Genomic DNA, 20,000 nt, shown 5'->3' on the forward strand with positions numbered 1-20,000 from the left:
ACACAGGCAATCAATCAGCAGCGCGACGCGAGCAACGGCGGCGCGGCAAACAAACAGGGAGGCTTTATGGAAATCATCATGTTATCGACGCAGAGCGTGTGGACTGACAGAGCTTTATGGTCGCGCTGGTGGGGGGCGTGCGTGCGTGCGTGCGTGCGTGTGGGGGGTGGAAACAGCGGAGTCTGCAGTAACGTTAAGAGGTAAAAAGAAGAGGGGGGTTGGCGTGCACTGCTGCTTTTAGCGCAGCATTTCCCCCTTCTCTCTCTCTCTCTCTCTCTCTCTCTCTCTCCTCCGCTCCCGCGTTTCCCTCCGTCTATCCATCTGTCCTTCGTTCCAGTTGCTCTTTCTCACCATCCTCGTTTTCTTTGATTTCTATCTATCTATCTATCTATCTATCTATCTATCTATCTATCTATCTATCTATCTATCTATCTATCTATCTATCTATCTATCTATCTATCTATCTATCTATCTGTCTATCTATCTATCTGTCTATCTATCTATCTGTCTATCTATCTGTCTATCTATCTATCTATCTATCTATCTATCTATCTATCTATCTATCTATCTATCTGTCTATCTATCTATCTATCTATCTATCTATCTATCTATCTATCTATCTATCTATCTATCTATCTATCTATCTATCTATCTGTCTATCTATCTATCTATCTGTCTATCTATCTGTCTATCTATCTATCTATCTATCTATCTGTCTATCTATCTGTCTATCTATCTATCTATCTATCTGTCTATCTATCTATCTGTCTATCTATCTATCTGTCTATCTATCTGTCTATCTATCTATCTATCTATCTGTCTATCTATCTATCTATCTATCTATCTATCTATCTATCTATCTATCTATCTATCTATCTATTTATCTATCTGTCTATCTATCTATCTGTCTATCTATCTGTCTATCTATCTATCTATCTATCTATCTATCTATCTATCTATCTATCTATCTATGTATCTATCTATCTATCTATCTATCTGTCTATCTATCTATCTATCTGTCTATCTGTCTATCTATCTATCTATCTATCTGTCTACCTATCTACTGAATATAAGGTGGAACAAGAAAAAAAAATACCCTTACGCCAGTAAGAGAGATTTCCAGGTAACTTCTCTGTTGTGGAAAAAGGAGATATGATCACGCTCTCAGTTCGTTTCATATTTTTTATTTATTATTTATTGCATATCTATGCATTTGATATTGTTGCGACATCTGGGTCAAATTAAGCGCATAACAATTTATGAAAGCTTAAAAATGGTTGTACTAAAAACGGAAGGCTGCACCTGAATAAAATGCTAATTATGTTTTTTTGATGTTTTGACTTCATACCTCCGTTATTGTAAACTATGATGAATATCAATAAAGGTTTTCTCTTGGCAAAGCAGTGCATTGAAAAAAACCCCAAGATTCTTCAGTGCAAAGCTCATCTTATGGACTTTCAAACTATTTTGGCTGTGCATTCTCCCCCACTGCAGCTACCTGCCTCATCCGCTGATTTTTTTTCTCTCTGCAAAGTGTATTTATTATGTGTTTTGATGCACATGTTAAATAACAACAATGTGCATTTCTATTCCTGGGGGGGCTTAAAAGAGCCCCGAACCGAACCCTGTTCAGCCCTGGGTCACACCGGGGTTAATCTCATCGGGTGAAAAATCAAACACAGCCTTTTGAAAGCTGTGTTTGTTTTTTTCAAAAGGTAATGTGCTCGCCGCAAAGATCACCTCCCACGGAGTCATTACGTTTCTGGGGAAAAATGGATCAAGGGCTGATGGAACCCCCCTCCAGGGCAGGATTCAATAGCCCAGGCCTAGCACTTGGTCAGGATGGAAAGGGCAATTTTTTCGTGCTTACTTATTAGCGTGGCATCTCACCCCTCCTCGCCCCCATCACCACTGCGTTTGTATGGAAGCGTAGACCGTGTAGCCAATTTGTATATATATATATATATATATATATATATATATATATATACACACTGTATGAATGTATGTATGGATGTATGCATGCTTGCATGTATGTATATATATATATATGTATGTTGCTATTACTGTCTGTATTTTGGTATGTATGTATGTATGTATGTATGTATGTATGTCGGTATTAATGTATGTTATCGTGTGTGTATGTATATAGGGTTAGAGTTAGTATGTAGTATGTGTGTGAAGGTATGTTCGTATGAATGTATGTTTTTCGGTATGTACGATAGCGTATCTGTGCGTATCTATGGAGAATCTCTAGGGGGATCCGTCTGACCAAGCAATGTTTTTCCAATCTTCCAACATCCAGTTGTGGAAAGCAGGTGCAAGCTTCACTTTCCTGGTCTTCACTGACAGGAGGTAAACCTCTGTAAACTCTAGAGAACGTTGTGGATGAAAACTCCAGCACATTCTGAAATACTCAACAATGGCACCAGCCAACAATCCTTCCACTGTCCAAGTCACTAAGATCACATGTCTTACCCATTCATGATGTTTTATGTGAACAGCAAATGAACCACTTGACCATGGCTGCATGCTTTTATGCATTGAGTTACTGCCTCATTATTCGCTGATATTTGCATTAGCGAACAGGTGTACAAGTGTACCTAATATAGTGGCCACTGAGTGTTCAACCCTATTCAAGCAATTTCTTTATGAAAGGACTATAATCTGGGACAATCTCTAGCTCTCATCAAAATCAGAATCAGAGTCTACACATACACGGAATTTGTCTTGGTGTACAGTGCATACATGAAACAGAAATTGAAAACGACAATATATATATAAGAATATGTCAAATAAGGCTGTTCTTTTTTTGTGTTTTTATTTTATTCTAATTTTTTAAATAAAGCTGTACAGTTTGTGCAGGAATGTGCAAACGTTTCGTCTAAAGTGTAACAGTATGTGCAATGTTTACGGATAAGAGTCCAGAAGGATGAGGAATGTGCGTTAATGTAACGCATTGACATTCCCATTCAATGTAAGGCGTACAGGACTGTGTAGTGTCTATGGGGGGAGGGGTGAGGGTCCGTTTCAGTGGTTGTGCCGGGCCTTGTTGATGAGGCCAGATGGAGACGGGAAGAAACTGTTCTTGTGGCGAGAGGTTTGACCTTGTTTGATCGCAGCCTCCTGCCGGAGGGAAGTGGTACAAGCAGTTTGTGTCCGGGAGTGCACAATCAATCCATCTATGCATCTATCTTAATATCTTGATATGTGAATAGTCTTTTCTTAGGGGGGAGATGGGAGGACAAGATTGAGCTTTAGAGGAACAATTTGTTTGAACAATTCAGTATTCGTTTCGCTGAAGGTCCTCTTTGGGCTTGGTTTGATTCCACTTTTTATAGGCTTACTACAAGCTGCCTGGCAGCACAGCGTCGGATGCGCTGGTATGGCCATGTCAAAAGGCTCCCCTCGGATCACCCTACTCACCCTATCCTCCACTTCCAACCTAAAGCTGCAGGCTGGAAACGCCCCCGCGGTGCCCCCCGCACCCGATGGATTGATGCCATCACTAGGGACCTACACCAAATGGACCTGTCGCTTGTTGAAGCCGAGTCCCTAGCACTGGACCATCCCAAATGGAGAAGATTGGTGAAACTGATTGGCTCTACGCATGGTGTCTCGAACGACACCACCATAATAACTTTATTTATATTGTCATTGTGAAACAGAGTATGCCCAGTCAAAGTGGTCACAGGCAGACTAACAACGTAACCTCATAAACACATTAAATTCCCACGGAAGTCAATCAGTGGCCACCAACAGTTCCACGCACCCTTCCCTGTTGCTGCTGAAGTGTCCTTGAGCCACGCAAGACAGAGCTTGACTTAATGTCAATCTAAACGGGCAACAAATGTCCCGTTGAGTGCGTTTCTAGTTCTACAAAGGATTCCGTTACATAGGGCCCATTTCGGATATATCGTGATGGGTGTGGTGGGATGGGAGGGGTGGGGCGGAGAAGGCGGAGAAGGGTCCAAAAGGTTTTGCTGGGTCGATGACTCCCCTGAGCAAAGCCCCCTTCAAATGTCATGTTTGTCATGAATAAATAAAAGCCACCAGAGGGCCGAGGTGACACGCACGCACGCACACACACACACCTTGTTTGACCCTCTGTATGTTTGTCTGGATTTGTGTGTAAGTGAAGTGTGTGCATGTGTGTGGGGATAGGCCCTCCGCCCAGAGATTATCACACACACACAAACACACACACACACACACACACACACACACACACACACACACACACACACACACACACACACACACACACACACACACACACACACACACACACACACGCACGCACACTTCACTTCCACCGTGTATAAACTTGGAAGTTTCAAATATATCTATATATCTTTATTGATTGACTAACATTAGCTAAGCTCCAACTAGCCTGAATTGTTGGTAATACACTAACGTAGTGAGATCATTAAGCATGTTATAGAGAACATATAAATAGACTGCTTTTTTGGCTGCTTTTGCTAGTGGCTAGTTGAAAGTTTGCATTGATGTGAATTTTCCCTCCTTTTTTTTAACTGGATTTGAAATCCATGAACCTTTCTATTATCATATTACATTCCACATTACATTATCTTGCTCTCACTTCATGCATGTTTTGCAGACAGAAAGCCAAAGAATCTGTGTTTTTCTTTGTCATTTTTAACCTGTGCTGTCAGCATGCTGGGCATACAACACAGAGTATTTGTATGCCATTGCATCTCGGACAGAGTTAGTCTGCAAGTGGATTTCAAGTTCTCAACCTGCAATGCAACTTTTTATAAATTCTTAAATCATCAAGAACTGCTGCAATAACTCTGTCCTGTGGACAACCTGCGGAATGACAAGAGCACAGTTTTTTGTTACACAGAACCACCACCAATCACCCTTTTTGGAGAACCATCTTACCATGTTTTGGTCTATAAACATCAATCACTACTCAAAGAGGGGGAGATTCACCACGTGTGAGATAAATAAACATAGAACCAAATAACATGTACATGGAAAAACAAACTTAGAAATATCAGATGAAAACATGTATCAACGAAACCGAGATGATTAAGTGGAACAGCAGTTCAGCATGTGGCCTATTCCTGTGATAGTTATGACAGTAAATGAGGGGGGAAAGGAGAGCGATAGGTGTGTGTGTGTGTGTGTGTGTGTGTGTGGGTGTGTGTGTGTATGTGTGTGTGTGTGTGTGTGTGTGTGTGTGTGTGTGTGTGTGTGTGCATATGAAGTGTCCACCAGTGAGTGTACAGGACTTATCCCGATTGGTTCCGGTGTATAAGGTCGGTATTATATAGCAGTGCCTCAAAGCAGCGGAAAAGGCCCTGAAGCCACCCTTGAGGGCTGAGGGCCGGGGTCTTACAGACACCCCATGACCGCAGAAAAGCCTGAGCACCCCCCGCCCTACAGCCACAGCCCCCAGAGAAGCAACAGCCATGCACTGTCCGAGGCGCATAACCCAGTCCCAGGGAGCACCAGGAGACCCTGCACCCCTGAGGCGCACATATACAACCCACCCCCATGAGCAGGCACAAGACGCAGCCGCAAGCACAGAACTGGGACCGCTAACGCCAGGCACAGACAGCAGGCCCGGAGCCAGGTCCCGCGCCGACAGACCAACACCCCGCCCGACCCACCTGAGCCAGCGGGCCCCCCATGCCCACTAATGCCCCATGCAAGGACGAGGCCCACCTCACCGCTAACCGGCAGGCCGCCAGATATGTAGGCCCTCAACCACCCCCGGCACCCGGGGCACCCACCACAGAGAAGCCGCGCAGCAGGAGCAAAGGCCACCCCCAGCACCCAAACCAACACCCACGACAGCCAGCAGCCTCCAAGGGGCCCCGGAAGGCACCCGGCAGCACTCTCCACAGCCCCGCCAGGTCGCAGCACGCCAGAAACCACCCGGCACCAGACGCAAGCCGCTAGGACCAGAACCCAGCCAGCAGGAGGCCCATCCAGTCGCCCCCTGACCAACCACAACCCCACACCAACCCACCAGCACCATGCCACCCCGGAAAACCTTAGAGCTCAATGTGTGCTGTTGGCATTTGCAACTAAAATTGCATGCTGTGGAGGTGTGAGTCCTCCAAGCATGTTGTCCCCACATCACTCGCACCTCTACTGCGCCGCAGACCCTGGTCTGGTGGAGTGTTGTTTGGAGAAAGATTTATGTCTGACTGTATGTGTTCTAAGCTAATATGAGTGGTATTAAAATTGCAGGACAGACAAGAAGCACGTCTAGGCAGAAGAATATGTATTTTCTACCTAATGAGGCCATGATAAATCTGTTCCCTTTTGCATTCCAGGGGTTATTTTAGCCCCTCCCCCACTCCAAGCTTCTCATTGAGTAACCAGCTGACAGGAAAAGAAAATGAAGCCCTGCACCAAGTGAGGTAATTAGTGTTGTTTGAGAGAGAGAGAGAGAGAGAGAGAGAGAGAGAGAGAGAGGGAGAGAGAGAGAGATGGAGAAAGGAGAGAGAGAGAGAGAGAGAGAGAGAGAGAGAGCTTGGGCTCCATGAATCCTAGTGACCAAAATAAGCAATGGGACGCAATACTGGGATACAAGACCACCTCATTCTCATTCACGACCGACCTCATTCTCATGGTTGCTACCATGTAAACAACACAAATGTGTCACTGAATACGAGCTGCAAATATGGAAGCCTGGAAGGAAGGAAGGAAGGAAGGAAGGAAGGAAATAAGAACAAATAAGTTAAAAATGAGGGGAGCGGGGTACAGGTCACAACTTGCTCACTCAAAAATCATATTTTTAATCTTCTAAAACAAACAAAAAAATGTTTCTTTCTTTACCCAAAGGGCAAACTCAATTGAAGCTGAACATTTCCAAAACTTAAACAAAAAACAAATAACAACAAAAGTTTTCACGGGGGCCGCATAAAAAAAAGCAACAGAGACTTTCACCAGTGAGCCGGTAGGTATAAGTGAGGGGATGTCAACAGAAAAATCACAAGCAAGGCAACAGCTCATCACCGTGATCCAATTTCAGCAGGGACGGCTTGGAGGGAGAGGGCTACGTCTCGGGGATGCTGACGTATATAAGCAGGACAGCATTTTTTTATTTTTTTTACATCCCAACTCCAGCTGAAAGAGGAGATTTGATGCCCATTCAAGGCAGGTCTTTTCTTATTTCGCTGAGAATGTGACAGCTGACCAGATCTGCTGACCCATTTTGCAAGCTCTCTAGATAAGATAAGGTTTGACTACACATTATTTCTTCTTTTTGGGGTAATAATATTGTCGGATAACCTATCATATATCTTGAATTTCAGCCGGACCACGTGTTCGCTGATATGCTGTAAAGCTTCAGGAACAAAGATGCCGAGGTTGGAATGTAGTCCGTGGCGATGGACCTGTACCGCCTCTGAGACGGCAGCTTGGTGAAGAGGTGTCTGCTGGGGTCAGAGGGTTCCCCTCATTGCCCTGGCGGGGTCCAGCTCCCTAATTGCAGACAGCTCACAACCAAAGATCATGTCATCAGAGTGGACCACCAGCCTGGTGTTGGAGAGGGAATCAAACTGCAATGGAGGTGGTCAAAAGACTCCTTGGCTGCCAATGCCAACTCCTCCTCCTCCTCCTTCCTGAGTCGGCATTGGAAGAACAATCTTTGATGGACTTTTCTGATGATGTTGGTCATGTTCTTCTCACCTTTCAGGTCATGGTTGAAGGTAAGGACTGCACCACAGACACTGCTTGGCCGCTTCTTTACAAGGGGGGGCAGACAGAAGGATGTGGAATTGACCCACATTTCCACCATCTTATTGATGTTGGCTTGATGCTGTTACGAGCACGGCCACCCCCCTACTGTGGATAGCCAGTCATTAGTCTCATCAGTGCTGATGGACATGGGGTCAGACAGATGAGAGCCCAGCCTTACATACCGCTTCCTTACTGCCAGGAAGTTGGTGATCTGTTGACGGGTGTTGACTGGGTTAACGTGTTGTGGATCAGCTCGGGAAACAGAGGTATTAAAGGCAGAGCTGAAATCCACAAACAAGATCCTGGCGTAGGTGATGGCACAGTAATGGAGATGGGAGGGTTCCAGATGTTGGAGGATGAGGTGAAGGAACAAGATGACTGCATTCGCGACTGCAGGGACTTCAAGGAAACTGTAGTGGCACGTGGTCAAGGTAGGTCAGTATCAGACGTTCAAAGGTTTTCATAACCACCGATGTCAGAGCACTTTGACAGCCGACAGCCCCACTTCTCAAACAATAAGGTACCTTAATTTCTCCGCTCCTGTAGCACTGGTCAGCACCACCAGAAAATAAACATTGGTGGAATTCAGGTGTTACAGCAACAGAGTTTAAGAGAACTGCGCTAATAAACAAAGAGATACAAATCCACTCACGGAAGTTAACAGGGAGGTGAAGCTGAAAACTTGGTTTGGCAAAGGTTTAGTTAGAAGAAGGAGAACACCAATAAGTGTGCCGTTGTTTTGGCAAAAGCTGGTAAGTGCAAAAGAGAGTGTTTTCTGCTTTTGCCAGGTTTTAATTTCATCCCCCACAGGCTGTGTGTATCACTGTAGTAATTGCTGCTTTCGAAGTTGGCGTCTCAGTTGTTCTGGAGACCATTAAGCACCTGGTCATCCGTGGCAAATGAGAGTGTGCGCGTGCGCTTATCTGTGTGTTTTTGAATGAACACACTCCCGCACATGTGTTTGCGAGCGCGAGACGGAGCGTGAGCATATGGCCTCCCAGCCTGAGTGTATATGTACATGGGCTTTCCCTGTGAAATCTGTGTGCCCGCTTATGTGCACATTAAAAGCATCCAAGCCGCAGGTTAACACTTCACAAGCGCAGAAATTTGGTTTGAGAGGTGGGGGGGTACATGGTGGAGCAGGGTTAAGCTGCCATACGTGACGTGGGACAGATCGCACAGTGTTTTTTATCTCCTTTCAAGTAGGAAACTGAGGAACATAAATACATGATCTAAAATAAAAACACATTTTTTTGTTTGGTTTGAAGAAACTTATAGTTATGTTCACAATGATATATTGAGGGGGGTGACTCCCTGTTTTTTCCAGGAAGGGGGGGGTCTGGACCCCCCTGTCCTCCCCATAATTTCTGCCCCTGCCGCCACAGTGTTAATGTGTGCCAGTGTAACAAGCTCCCAGAGTGGAAGAGTCGTGTTTTGTTGCTTTTGACACTGACGCGGAGAAGCGGTGCTGAACGCACTCAACAGCTGTTGAGCAGATTGCTCCCGCTAGAATTTGTCCGTCCAGTGTGGAAGCTAACACAATACTTTGCTTTCAATGGCTCCGAGAAGGTTCTGCAAACCCCTGAAACTTTTTCCAGAATTGTGAATTTTACTTATTTTGTCTTGTTTGTGATTCCAGGGACCAGGAGAGAGGAGAAGATATGGAAGACTTTCTTCTTGCTGAATGAATCCCTTTCAGGTGGGAAGAAGCCCGTTTTGGTTGTAGCTGCTGCTCTTGCGCTCACATTTTTGCCGCCATAAAGTTGCATGCTGGGAGCTGCTGTCGAGCAATCTGATTTTTGCAGCGTTTCTATTCGTTCAAAGTAGCTGAGCTGATAGGATTGGTTACTTTGTTGATAGCACATCAGTATGTGAGGTCAAAAACAAGTATCATTTGACCATTACCCATCTTATGAACTGCGTAGAATTTCGCTGGGTCGCAAAGTATTTTCGAGTTATTCGTGGTATTACGTGAATGCATGCATTCGAATACCACATGCGTGCCGTTGGATGACCGCGAAACGGAAAAACAGGACGTTCTGCTCGCAGCCCCGGGTGTTGCCGACGTCGAGGCAAGTCGGAGGTAACAGTACATGGCATCAATTAAAATTACACTGGTCACATTCCATATTGTCACGCTGTCAGGAGGACACACAGAAACACACAAACGCAGATGCACACACACACACACACACACACACACACACACACACACACACACACACACACACACACACACACACACACACACAAACACACACACACACACACACACACGCATTTGCTAATGAAAGAAAAATGTGTATGTGTGTGTGTGTGTGTGTGTGTGTGTGTGTGTGTGTGTGTGTGTGTGTGTGTGTGTATGTGTGTGTGTGTGTGTGTGTGTTGGGGCTGGCTATGTCATCAGGCCCCCATCCAAACTCCCCTTCAAGTCAGAAGAGGCTGGCATACAGAGGGGTTCAACGCCTCATTTCTGACATGTCATCAAATCCATATCCCTGCCCTCTATCTCCCTCTCTCCCTCTTTCTTTCTTTCTTTCCTTTCTTCTCCTTCTCTCTCTGTCTCTCTCTCTCTCTCTCTCTCTCTCTGCCCTCCTACCCGGAAGAAAAGAAAGCTCTGTCGCAGCACTATCCTGAAAAGCAGTGATAGTGGTGGTGGGGGGTGGGGGGGGGGGTGTCCCTATGGGATATATAGCCTGTAGCACAACAAAGCAACCAGAGGGGGTCGGGGCAAAACAGAGAGAGAGAGAGAGAGAGAGAGAGAGAGAAAGAGAGAGAGAGAGATGGCGGAAGGGGTGGGCGGGGGTAGGAGAGCTAAAGTAGGGAATGAAGGGGATTGAATAGATATGGGGAGGATGGGAAAAAGAGAGTAAGGAAGAAGGAAGGGGGGTTTAGACTGTGGACAGAGGCAAGACAGTACAAACTCTATCCGTTCTCTCTGCGTCAAAATGAAAAAATACAAAGAAAACGAGCGCTACTGGCAAACAGGTCCAAAAATAACACAAATACACTTCAGTGTGTGTGTGTGTGTGTGTGTGTGTGTGTGTGTGTCTGTGTGTGTGTGTGGTGTAGCTGGTATCTGTTTCTCTCCTCGTAGGGTTAGGGAATTGCCACAACGCCCCGCTGCGCAAGGAGAGCATAGACGAGGCAAGAAGACGAGAGGGTGGGGGGGGTGGTCGTGAGAGAGGAGGTGAGTGGGTGATTGGGTGACAGAGTCGAGGTAAGGGACACACACACACACACACACACACACACACACACACACACACACACACACACACACACACACACACACACACACACACACACACACACACACACAGCACTGGGTAGATTGGTAAATTAACAGATATGAGCGGGACTGGCTGATAAATGGATATACTGTATACGGTCGTCTTCATCATGGAAAATGAAGAAGTGGGAAATCGCCTTCATGTGGGGGGCTCCCAAAGCATCAGCGGGGGAGTTTCTTGTCAGTCTGATGTCGTGCCTTTATGTCACCATGTGTCTTAGGCTTTGGAGTGGATTCCTCAGCGCGGGATTTCCAATTTCTATGCAGGAACGCATTGGCAAGGTACTGTATGTCGACGTGGTGTAAATATTGCGCAGAACATTTCTTCCGTGCCACAGGGAGAGAGCTCCTATGTGAACCCCCCCCCCCCCCCCCCCCCACCACCACACACACACACACACACACACACACACACACACACACACACACACACATAGACACAGACAAACACGGCTGGCGCAAGCATCCCTGGAGATCTCATCTTCTCATTTTCTCCTCTGTGTTTCTCTTAGGGTTTTCTTTTTCATTTTGCCCTCCCTCTCCCTCTCCCTCTCTCTCTCTCCCTCCCTCCCTCCCTCCCTCCCTCTCCTTCTCTCTCTCTCTCTCTCTCTCTCTCTCTCTCTCTCCCTCCCTCCCTCTCTCCTTTCAGACTGGTGCGCAGTCAGCTGCTATAGGGCCGCCGCAGTGCTACGCTATAGCACAAGCCGGGGAGAATGGGTGAAGGAGGGAGATGAGAGAGGGGAGAGGAGAGAGAGGAGGGGGTGGTTGGGGGAAGGATGGAGGATAGAGAATGGAGAATGAAGAATGGAGGATGGAGGAGGAGGGGGGGAGTGAAAAGCAAGAATAAATGTTCCGGCACATGCAAGCCCCGAGCCCTGGCAATAAAGCAGGCAGCCCCGTTGTTGTCATTGAAGGTGTGTGTGTGTGTGTGTGTGGGGGGGGCTGATTAAATGCAGTTTCCACACACACATTCACTCAGGCAGCCTTACATGGAAAAAGAGCTTCGGGATAGAATAGAGTCCTCTCTTTCTATTCTGTACTATGAGTGTATTCTATATATTCCACTGTTGTGTGTGTTTTCTGGCTTTCATGCACAGATACACGAGAGAATACACACACACACACACACACACACACACACACACACACACACACACACACACACACACACACACACACACACACACACACACACACACACACACACACACACATACACACACGCACCCATCCCATTACAAACAGCCATCCCTCCATAATATTATATTGCGTTACACACAAACACACACACTGACACACACATTGGCTTCATGGACGAGGGATGGTAGCGTTGTCCTCCGCTAGGCTCTGCTTTGTCTTTGGCAGGGCCTGTCTCTTGGCAGTAGGATTGAGAGAGAGATTTGCCCTCGCCACCCCCTCAAAGAACCAATCAGCTAAAAAACCTGACCACCACCCTCCCTCCACCCCCCACCCTTCACACCTGGACTCCCACAGCCCATCCTCCCTGATACCTTAGCCGCTCCTGTTCCCCGACCCGACCTGTCCCGTCACCCGACATCGCTTTTTGTCACATCTGCTGGCAGCTAAAATTCCGGACTGCAACACTTTCAAAGGCACCTCAACTCCAACCACCCCCCTCCCCACTCACCACCCACACTCCATCCCCGCCTGCCCCCGCTGCCCCATCCCCTCAGCCTGGCCGCACAAGCTCTCTATTTTGCTCCCACCCACTTTGTGATTAATATACTATTTCCTCCACTGTCTTTCTAAGGCACCTTCTACTGTACTTACACTGAATGGAGAAAGAGTGTGTGTGTGTGTGTGTGTGTGTGTGTGTGTGTGTGTGTGTGTGTGTGTGTGTGTGTGTGTGTCTGTGTGTGGAAAACCTTTCTATGTGTCCCAATTCCCTACGAATAACCCTAACCCTAACCCTAACCCTAACCCTAACACTAAACCCTAACCCTAACCCTAACCCTAACCCTGCCAACCTTTACCTACCTCACTACACTCACTAGGATAAGCAAAGTGTCCAAATAGAATAACCTTTTGGGAGTGAATGAAAATTACTAGCCCACAACTAGAAGCCCATAAGTAGAGGCCAATAACTGGAAGCCCATAACTGGAAGCCTTTAACTAGAAGCCATAACTTGAAGCCCATAACTAGTGGTGGTGGGTCGATTGATCGGATGAAACGTCTATCCAATACGGATTTTGTCTGTTTAGGATTGTCGCCGTATCATTTTCAGTTTATATCTTGGAGCGGAGAAATCATGGTCTCATTGGGTATGACTGCTGTCCGTCAGGACAAATGCATCGTGTGACCTGATCATGCTCACGTAATAGGACGGCTGCACATAGATATAGAAACGTAGATACCGCATGTGCAATTTGACGTGTGTCTGCGTGTCCGCCCTATCGGAGCGGTCAAGATCCGCGAGTAAGCAAATACAATGTGCACTGAGAGACGCAGACTTCTCGACAAAATCGACGGTAACTCGCTTTATTCTGAACTGATTTTCATGAAATTTGTTTCAGAATTAAGCAAGTTAGTTGATTTTGTTGAGAAGTCTGCATCTCTCAGTACACACTGTATTTTCTTACTAGCGGATCTTGACCGCTCCGATATGGCGGACACGCAGACACATAGCATGGGGAAAGTGGCGCTGGGAAATTAATGATTGGATAGATAATGGATTATTACATTATTTGTGCATCTGCAACTGCGGTGCAACAAAAAATGAGGGTTGACGACCGAGCGGAACCCAAGTTGCTCTCTGCTTTTTGTTTGCCCATCACGTTTTAGTAAATGTATAAGACAAAGGGAACGTGAGAACAACTTAATTTGCCTTTTACTACCAGCCTCTGGCAAAAATAACATCCATTTTATTCATGATAAAAGCGAGTAGCTCCTTTTACTGCCATTTACAGGCAGCTTCCAGTTTTTAAGATTCTGTCATGACTATTGGGGTACATTTTAGGGATAAGATTACGATTACGTCTATCTATGTGATTGGCCCCATAACTAGAAGCCCATAACGAGATGCCGATAACTACAGGCACATAACTAAAAGCCCATAACTAGAGGCCCATAACTAGAAGCCCATAACTAAAAGCCCATAACTAGAGGCCCATAACTAGAAGGCCATAACTAGAGGCCCATAACTAGAAGGCCATAACTAGAGGCCCATAACTAGAGGCCCATAACTAGAGGGCCATAACTAGAAGGCCATAACTAGAGGCCCATAACTAGAGGCCCATAACTAGAGGCCCATAACTAGAAGGCCATAACTAGAGGCCCATTACTAGAAGGCCATAACAAGAGGCCCATAACTAGAAGCCCATAATTAGAGGCCCATAACTAGAAGCCCAAAACTAGAGGCCCATAACTAGAGGCCCATAACTAGAAGGCCATAACTAGAGGCCCATAACTAGAGGCCCATAACTAGAGGCCCATAACTAGAAGGCCATAACTAGAGGCCCATTACTAGAAGGCCATAACAAGAGGCCCATAACTAGAAGCCCATAATTAGAGGCCCATAACTAGAAGCCCAAAACTAGAGGCCCATAACTAGAGGCCCATAACTAGAAGCCCATAACTAGAGGCCCATAACTAGAAGCCCATAACTAGCGGCCCATAACTAGAGGCCCATAACTAGAAGCCCATAACTAGCGGCCAATAACTAGAAGCCCATAATTAGAGGCCCTTAACAAGAGGCACATAAATAAAAGCCCATAACTAGAGGCCCATAACTAGAGGCCCATAACTAGATGCCGATAAGTAGAGGCGCATAACTAGAAGCCCATAACTAGAAGCCCATAAATAGAGGCCCATAACCAGAAGCCCATAACAAGAAGCCCATAACTAGAGGCCTATAACTAGAGGTACACACCTAGAAGCCCAAAAATAAAGATCCATAACTAGAGGCACATAACTAGAGGCACATAACTTAAAGCCCATAACTAGAAGCCCATAACTAGAAGCCCATAACTAGATGCCGATAACTAGAGGCACATAACTAAAAGCCCATAACTAGAGGCCCATAACTAGAAGCCCATAACTAAAAGCCCATAACTAGAGGCCTATAACTAGAGGTTCACACCTAGAAGCCCAAAACTAGAGACCCATAACTAGAGGCCCATAACTAGAAGGCCATAACTAGAGGCCCATAACTAGAAGCCCATAACTAGAGGCCCATAACTAGAAGCCCATAATTAGAGGCCCATAACTAGAAGCCCATAACTAGAGGCCCATAACTAGAGGCCCATAACTAGAAGCCCATAACTAAAAGCCCATAACTAGAGGCCCATAACTAGAAGCCCATAACTAGCGGCCAATAACTAGAAGCCCATAACTAGAGGCCTATAACTAGAGGCACATAAATAAAAGCCCATAACTAGAGGTCCATAACTAGAGGACCATAACTAGATGCTGATAACTAGAGGCGCAAAATTAGAAGCCCATAACTAGAAGCCCATAACTAGGGGCCCATAACCAGAAGACCATAAAAGAAAGCCCATAACTAGAGGCCTATAACTAGAGGTACACACCTAGAAGCCCAAAACTAGAGACCCATAACTAGAGGCACATAACTAGAGGCACATAACTAAAAGCCCATAAATAGAGGCCCATAACTAGAAGCCTGTAACTTGAGGCCCATATTTAGAGGCACATACATAGAAGCTCAAAACTAGAGGCCCACAACAGAAGGGCTCAAACTAGAAGTCCATAACTAAAAGCAAGGCCACCAAATCTTGTAATATATTACTGTCAGACAGCTCCGATATGGTTGGGAGATTATTGATTAGGTGCATCATCTTGGGACTTTTTTAACGTATTTTCCTTTCTATCTTTTCAGATGCACTTTTTGTCGTTGTACAACTTAGCGGCTCTCCCAACTTTCTCCTGCCATCTAGATGCAGCGCTCCACTTTGGTGATATAGTCGGGCGACAAATTTTGTGACCCCTCAGGACGTTTGAAAACGCTTTGCAGTCTTTTTTTTATCGATGTTGCGCGCATGTTCTGCTAGATCGCTCATTCCCCTCTCTCCCACACCTCAGCACTGCAGGGCTGGTGAATAGTTTGTGCTGCTGCAGTAAGTTGGCGTGCGTTTCAAAACCCCCAGCGAACACAGCGCAAAAAAGGAATTCTGGAGGAAGCACAAGGGGTTATGATTGTCAAAAACAATTTTTGGTGGGCTGGCCCGCTGCTGTTAAACACGCTCTGCTGCGGAATGCTGACAGACTCAATTTAATGACAACTCCGCTCTGTGTGTGTGTTTGCGTATAGGTTTGTGTGTATTTGTACCGTTTGCATGCGTGTTTGTATATCTTGGTGTATGTGCAGTTTTGAGTGTGTGTGTGTGTGTGTGTGTGTGTGTGTGTGTGTGTGTGTGTGTGTGCGTGCGTGCGTGTGTGTGTGTGTGTCCCAGGATATCAAAATCTGCAGTTTTGTGACCGTGAGAAGGTGGATGCATGCTCATACTGTATGGGCCATTTTGTACAACTGTGTGCTTATCACCTCTTATTTCATTGTCAAATCTTTTGGTGCATATTGGACATATCTTGTCTTTATTTATTTTCATGCACTCAGACTTTCTCTTTCTCTAGTGTCCGGGAGCCACAGAGCGCAAGTACGGCGTCAATACCGTGTCTCTCTGTGTACACCGGAGTCGACAGAAAATACACCTTAACACACAATAATCCAGGTTGGTGCTTGCCCGGCGGTTATGGATGGATATGGAATTTTCTTCTTCTTTTTTTGAGACAATTAACCAAGAAGCTGGGGTTGCCAGGGGAGGTCTAGAGGTGAAAGGTGGAGGTGAGGAAAGGAAAAAGGGAGAAGAATAATTGAAAGGAGGAGTAAGAGAGAGAGAGAGTAAGAGAGAGAGAGAGAGAGAGAGGGAAAGAAAGAGAGAGACAGACAAGAGGTTGTCAATGGAAAACAAACACAACAAAACAGTAAGATTCTGCCACGAGTGAGACAGAATGGGAAAGAGATGGAGAGGAAGAAATGATGCACACATCGGACCTGAACGGGATGGGGTGCTGAGACCAAATTTACTTTACTTATACTTAATTACAGTTTTGTTCTGACGTTTAGACAACTAATTAGGTCTATTGTAATACAAATGTCCATTAAAAATAAAAATAAAAATCTGATGACTTTAAATACAGTTTGTGCTTGTTTTTTTTGTTAATAAGTGATTATCTCTCCAGCCAAAATAAGCTTATGCTACATTTGGGCTTTCTGTGTAGAGTTGTCATTCCAACCACACACCAACTATGTCAAATGATTAAAATTAGAAAGAGCTTAGCAGCAGAAATCAGCAAAGAGCACACACACACACACACACACACACACACACACACACACACACACACACACACACACCCTCTGACAGACACATGGAGGAGTGATGAGTAAACATAACTCCCTGCCCCAGCCGATACGAATGAAAGCCATGTGCACAGCCCGTAAGCACACAAACGCGCTCACACAGATGTGCGAACATGTACGCCAGCGTCCAGCCCAAGGAATTATTGCATAGACAATTTTTAATTGTTGTTCCATTAATGTAATTTCGATGAGCTAGGATGGCATCTGATTCAAGTAGATTATCCAAAGAGTCAATCATAAATGGGATTAAGTGGGGAAAGAGTGAGAGGCAGAAAGAGAGAAAGCGAGAGAGAAGGAGGGAGAGAGAGAGGGAGGGAGAGGGGGGGGGGAGTCTTTTTTTACTGCAACATTTAAATTTTTTTCTGTTTTAATTTGAGGATACGTTAGTCACTTTTTGTTTTGCCTTTACTTTGCCAATGTAAATGACTGTTTCCCATGCCAACAGAGCCCTTTGAATATAACTGAATAGAAATTGAGAGAGACAGAGAGACAGAGAGAGAGCGAGGGAGAGAGAGAGAGAGAGAGAGAGAGAGAGAGAGAGAGAGAGAGAGAATATAGCTTGCAGCTGCGCACGTCAAACAAAACTTGGTAAAGAATGGTTGGAGATACATGTGGGCAATTGCTTGTATTTAAAAAAAACAATCAAACTATTCCGTGTGTGTGACACAAAAAGATGAGAAAGCGTAGACGAGGAAGGAGATCCGGGGCGCAAGAGAGATGTGCCAGGGGGAAAATAATGCGCTAAACCTCGAAGGACGGACTGATGATGCGCATTTGGCACGGTGTGTGTGGACCAACTGTGCATGTGTGGCATGCACGTGTAGGTGTGTGCATATTTCACACACACACACACACACACACACACACACACACACACACACACACACACACACACACACACACACACACACACACACACACACACACACATCAACAGCAGGAGAAAAGAAGAAGAAGAACCAGCGACAGTTTAATCAAGCGTGGGAAAGATGAGAGGGGGGGTGGGGGCCGGGGGCTGAGCTGGAGAGACGCAGCGATAAAGCAATGCGTAAAAAAGACCTGGAGATGGTGTGAGGAGGGAGAGAGAGAGAGAGAGAGAGAGAGAGAGAGAGAGAGCTGATGAGACAGAGAGACTCAACAGAATAACGAGGCAAAGATCTAAAGCCTCATTCGTATCATTTATTATATCTATCTATCAATCTATCTATCAATCTATCTATCTATCTATCTATCTATCTATCTATCTATCTATCTATCTATCTATCTATCTATCTATCTATCTATCTATCTATCTATCTATCTATCTATCTATCTATCTATCTATCCATCCATCCATCCATCCATCCATCCATCTATCCATCCATCTATCTATCTGTCTGTCTATCTATCTATGAGCACTGCTGGACTTTATTTAGACTGCAACTGAGATTTGAGACTGCAGGGAATCACCGAGCTCAGTGGAGATCACTTTCAGCTCAGGTCATTCAATCGGATGCCACATTCACCTCATTTCCCAAACTACCAACACGTTTAATAACAGGGATGTAGTGAATGGAATTCATCTATTCTTCTTTCATTGTTCAACAAACAAAGGCCTGGTTGGTGAAGTGGGAAAGCCTATACAAATACGATAAAGGTTAACGTGTATGTACACTGTTTTGAATGGATATTAGGTCGGTATGGTGAGTATGGGCTATACCTAAAATTAAGGGAAGGAGGTGGGTGTCGGTCTCAGCATACATCAACTGTAGAGAGCCACTGAATCAATTTCCTATATTTCACAGTGTAAATTGCTGATACAGAGGTTCATTGTTATTTATTTTCAAGTGTGTTGTATATTGGATGATTTTTTTTTTTTGAATCTTTTAGTTAAATGTTATTGTATCGTGGCAAATGTGTCTATTGTTTTATTTTTAGGTGTATTGCAAATTGCAAATGATTCTTTTTTTATTCTTCTTACTTTATTGTTATTGCCAACTGCATGAATAAAGTACAACGTATCCATCCACCGATCTATCCACGCATCCATGATTCATCTCTCGCACTCGCCTTTTACGCGCGGCGATGCGCAATGGCCAAACTGTGCCAAAATCTTCTGGCGCGCACGAGAGAGACGGAAGGTGCTGAAAAAGGGACGGATCCCAGTGACAGGACAACAAAGAGCCAAGGAAACAGAGAGTGCGAAGGTCATAAAAAACACACCACCCACCCGCACCCAACTCACCCGCGCGTATTTGGAGGAGTAGGGGTCCTCGAACAGTGCCCACATTTTGGGCTGCCACACCTCCCACCATGTGGCGCGGCGCCCGTCCTCCTGCACACACAGTCGCTTCAGGTCGCCATCTGCGCCGCCGGTCAGCGCCGGGTCGTCCTCCGGCACGTCGGGCTCCGGCGTCTCGAAGCTGTCCAGCGCCTCCTCGGCGTCGCGGTGCTGCCGGTAGTTCATCCAGCAGCACGCCTCCACGTCCGTCTCGTCGATGCCCCAGAAAGCGAGCTCCTCCTCGAACAGCGGGCCGCACACATCGCCGGGGCAGTGCAGCTTCCCGGTGCGGTAGTAGTTGAGGATGAAGGCGAAGGTGGCCGGGTGC

General features: G+C 45.8%; 1 protein-coding gene across 3 annotated transcripts in view; it reads right to left on the bottom strand.

The window, feature by feature from the left end:
• Positions 1–20,000, bottom strand: part of LOC307237066 (voltage-gated potassium channel KCNC1-like) — a gene marked incomplete at both ends in the record, with an annotated part of 68,219 nt that overhangs the window by 48,028 nt on the left and 191 nt on the right. For all 3 annotated transcript variants that reach the window (XM_080009684.1, XM_080009683.1, XM_080009682.1), the window contains one exon: positions 19,637–20,000. This exon is cut by the window's right edge. In XM_080009684.1, coding sequence (XP_079865810.1) covers positions 19,637–20,000 — 364 coding nt within the window. The remainder of the gene's footprint in view (positions 1–19,636) is intronic.

This window comes from Zeus faber, assembly GCF_960531495.2.
Source record: "Zeus faber genome assembly, chromosome: 11".
Lineage (NCBI taxonomy): Eukaryota > Metazoa > Chordata > Actinopteri > Zeiformes > Zeidae > Zeus > Zeus faber.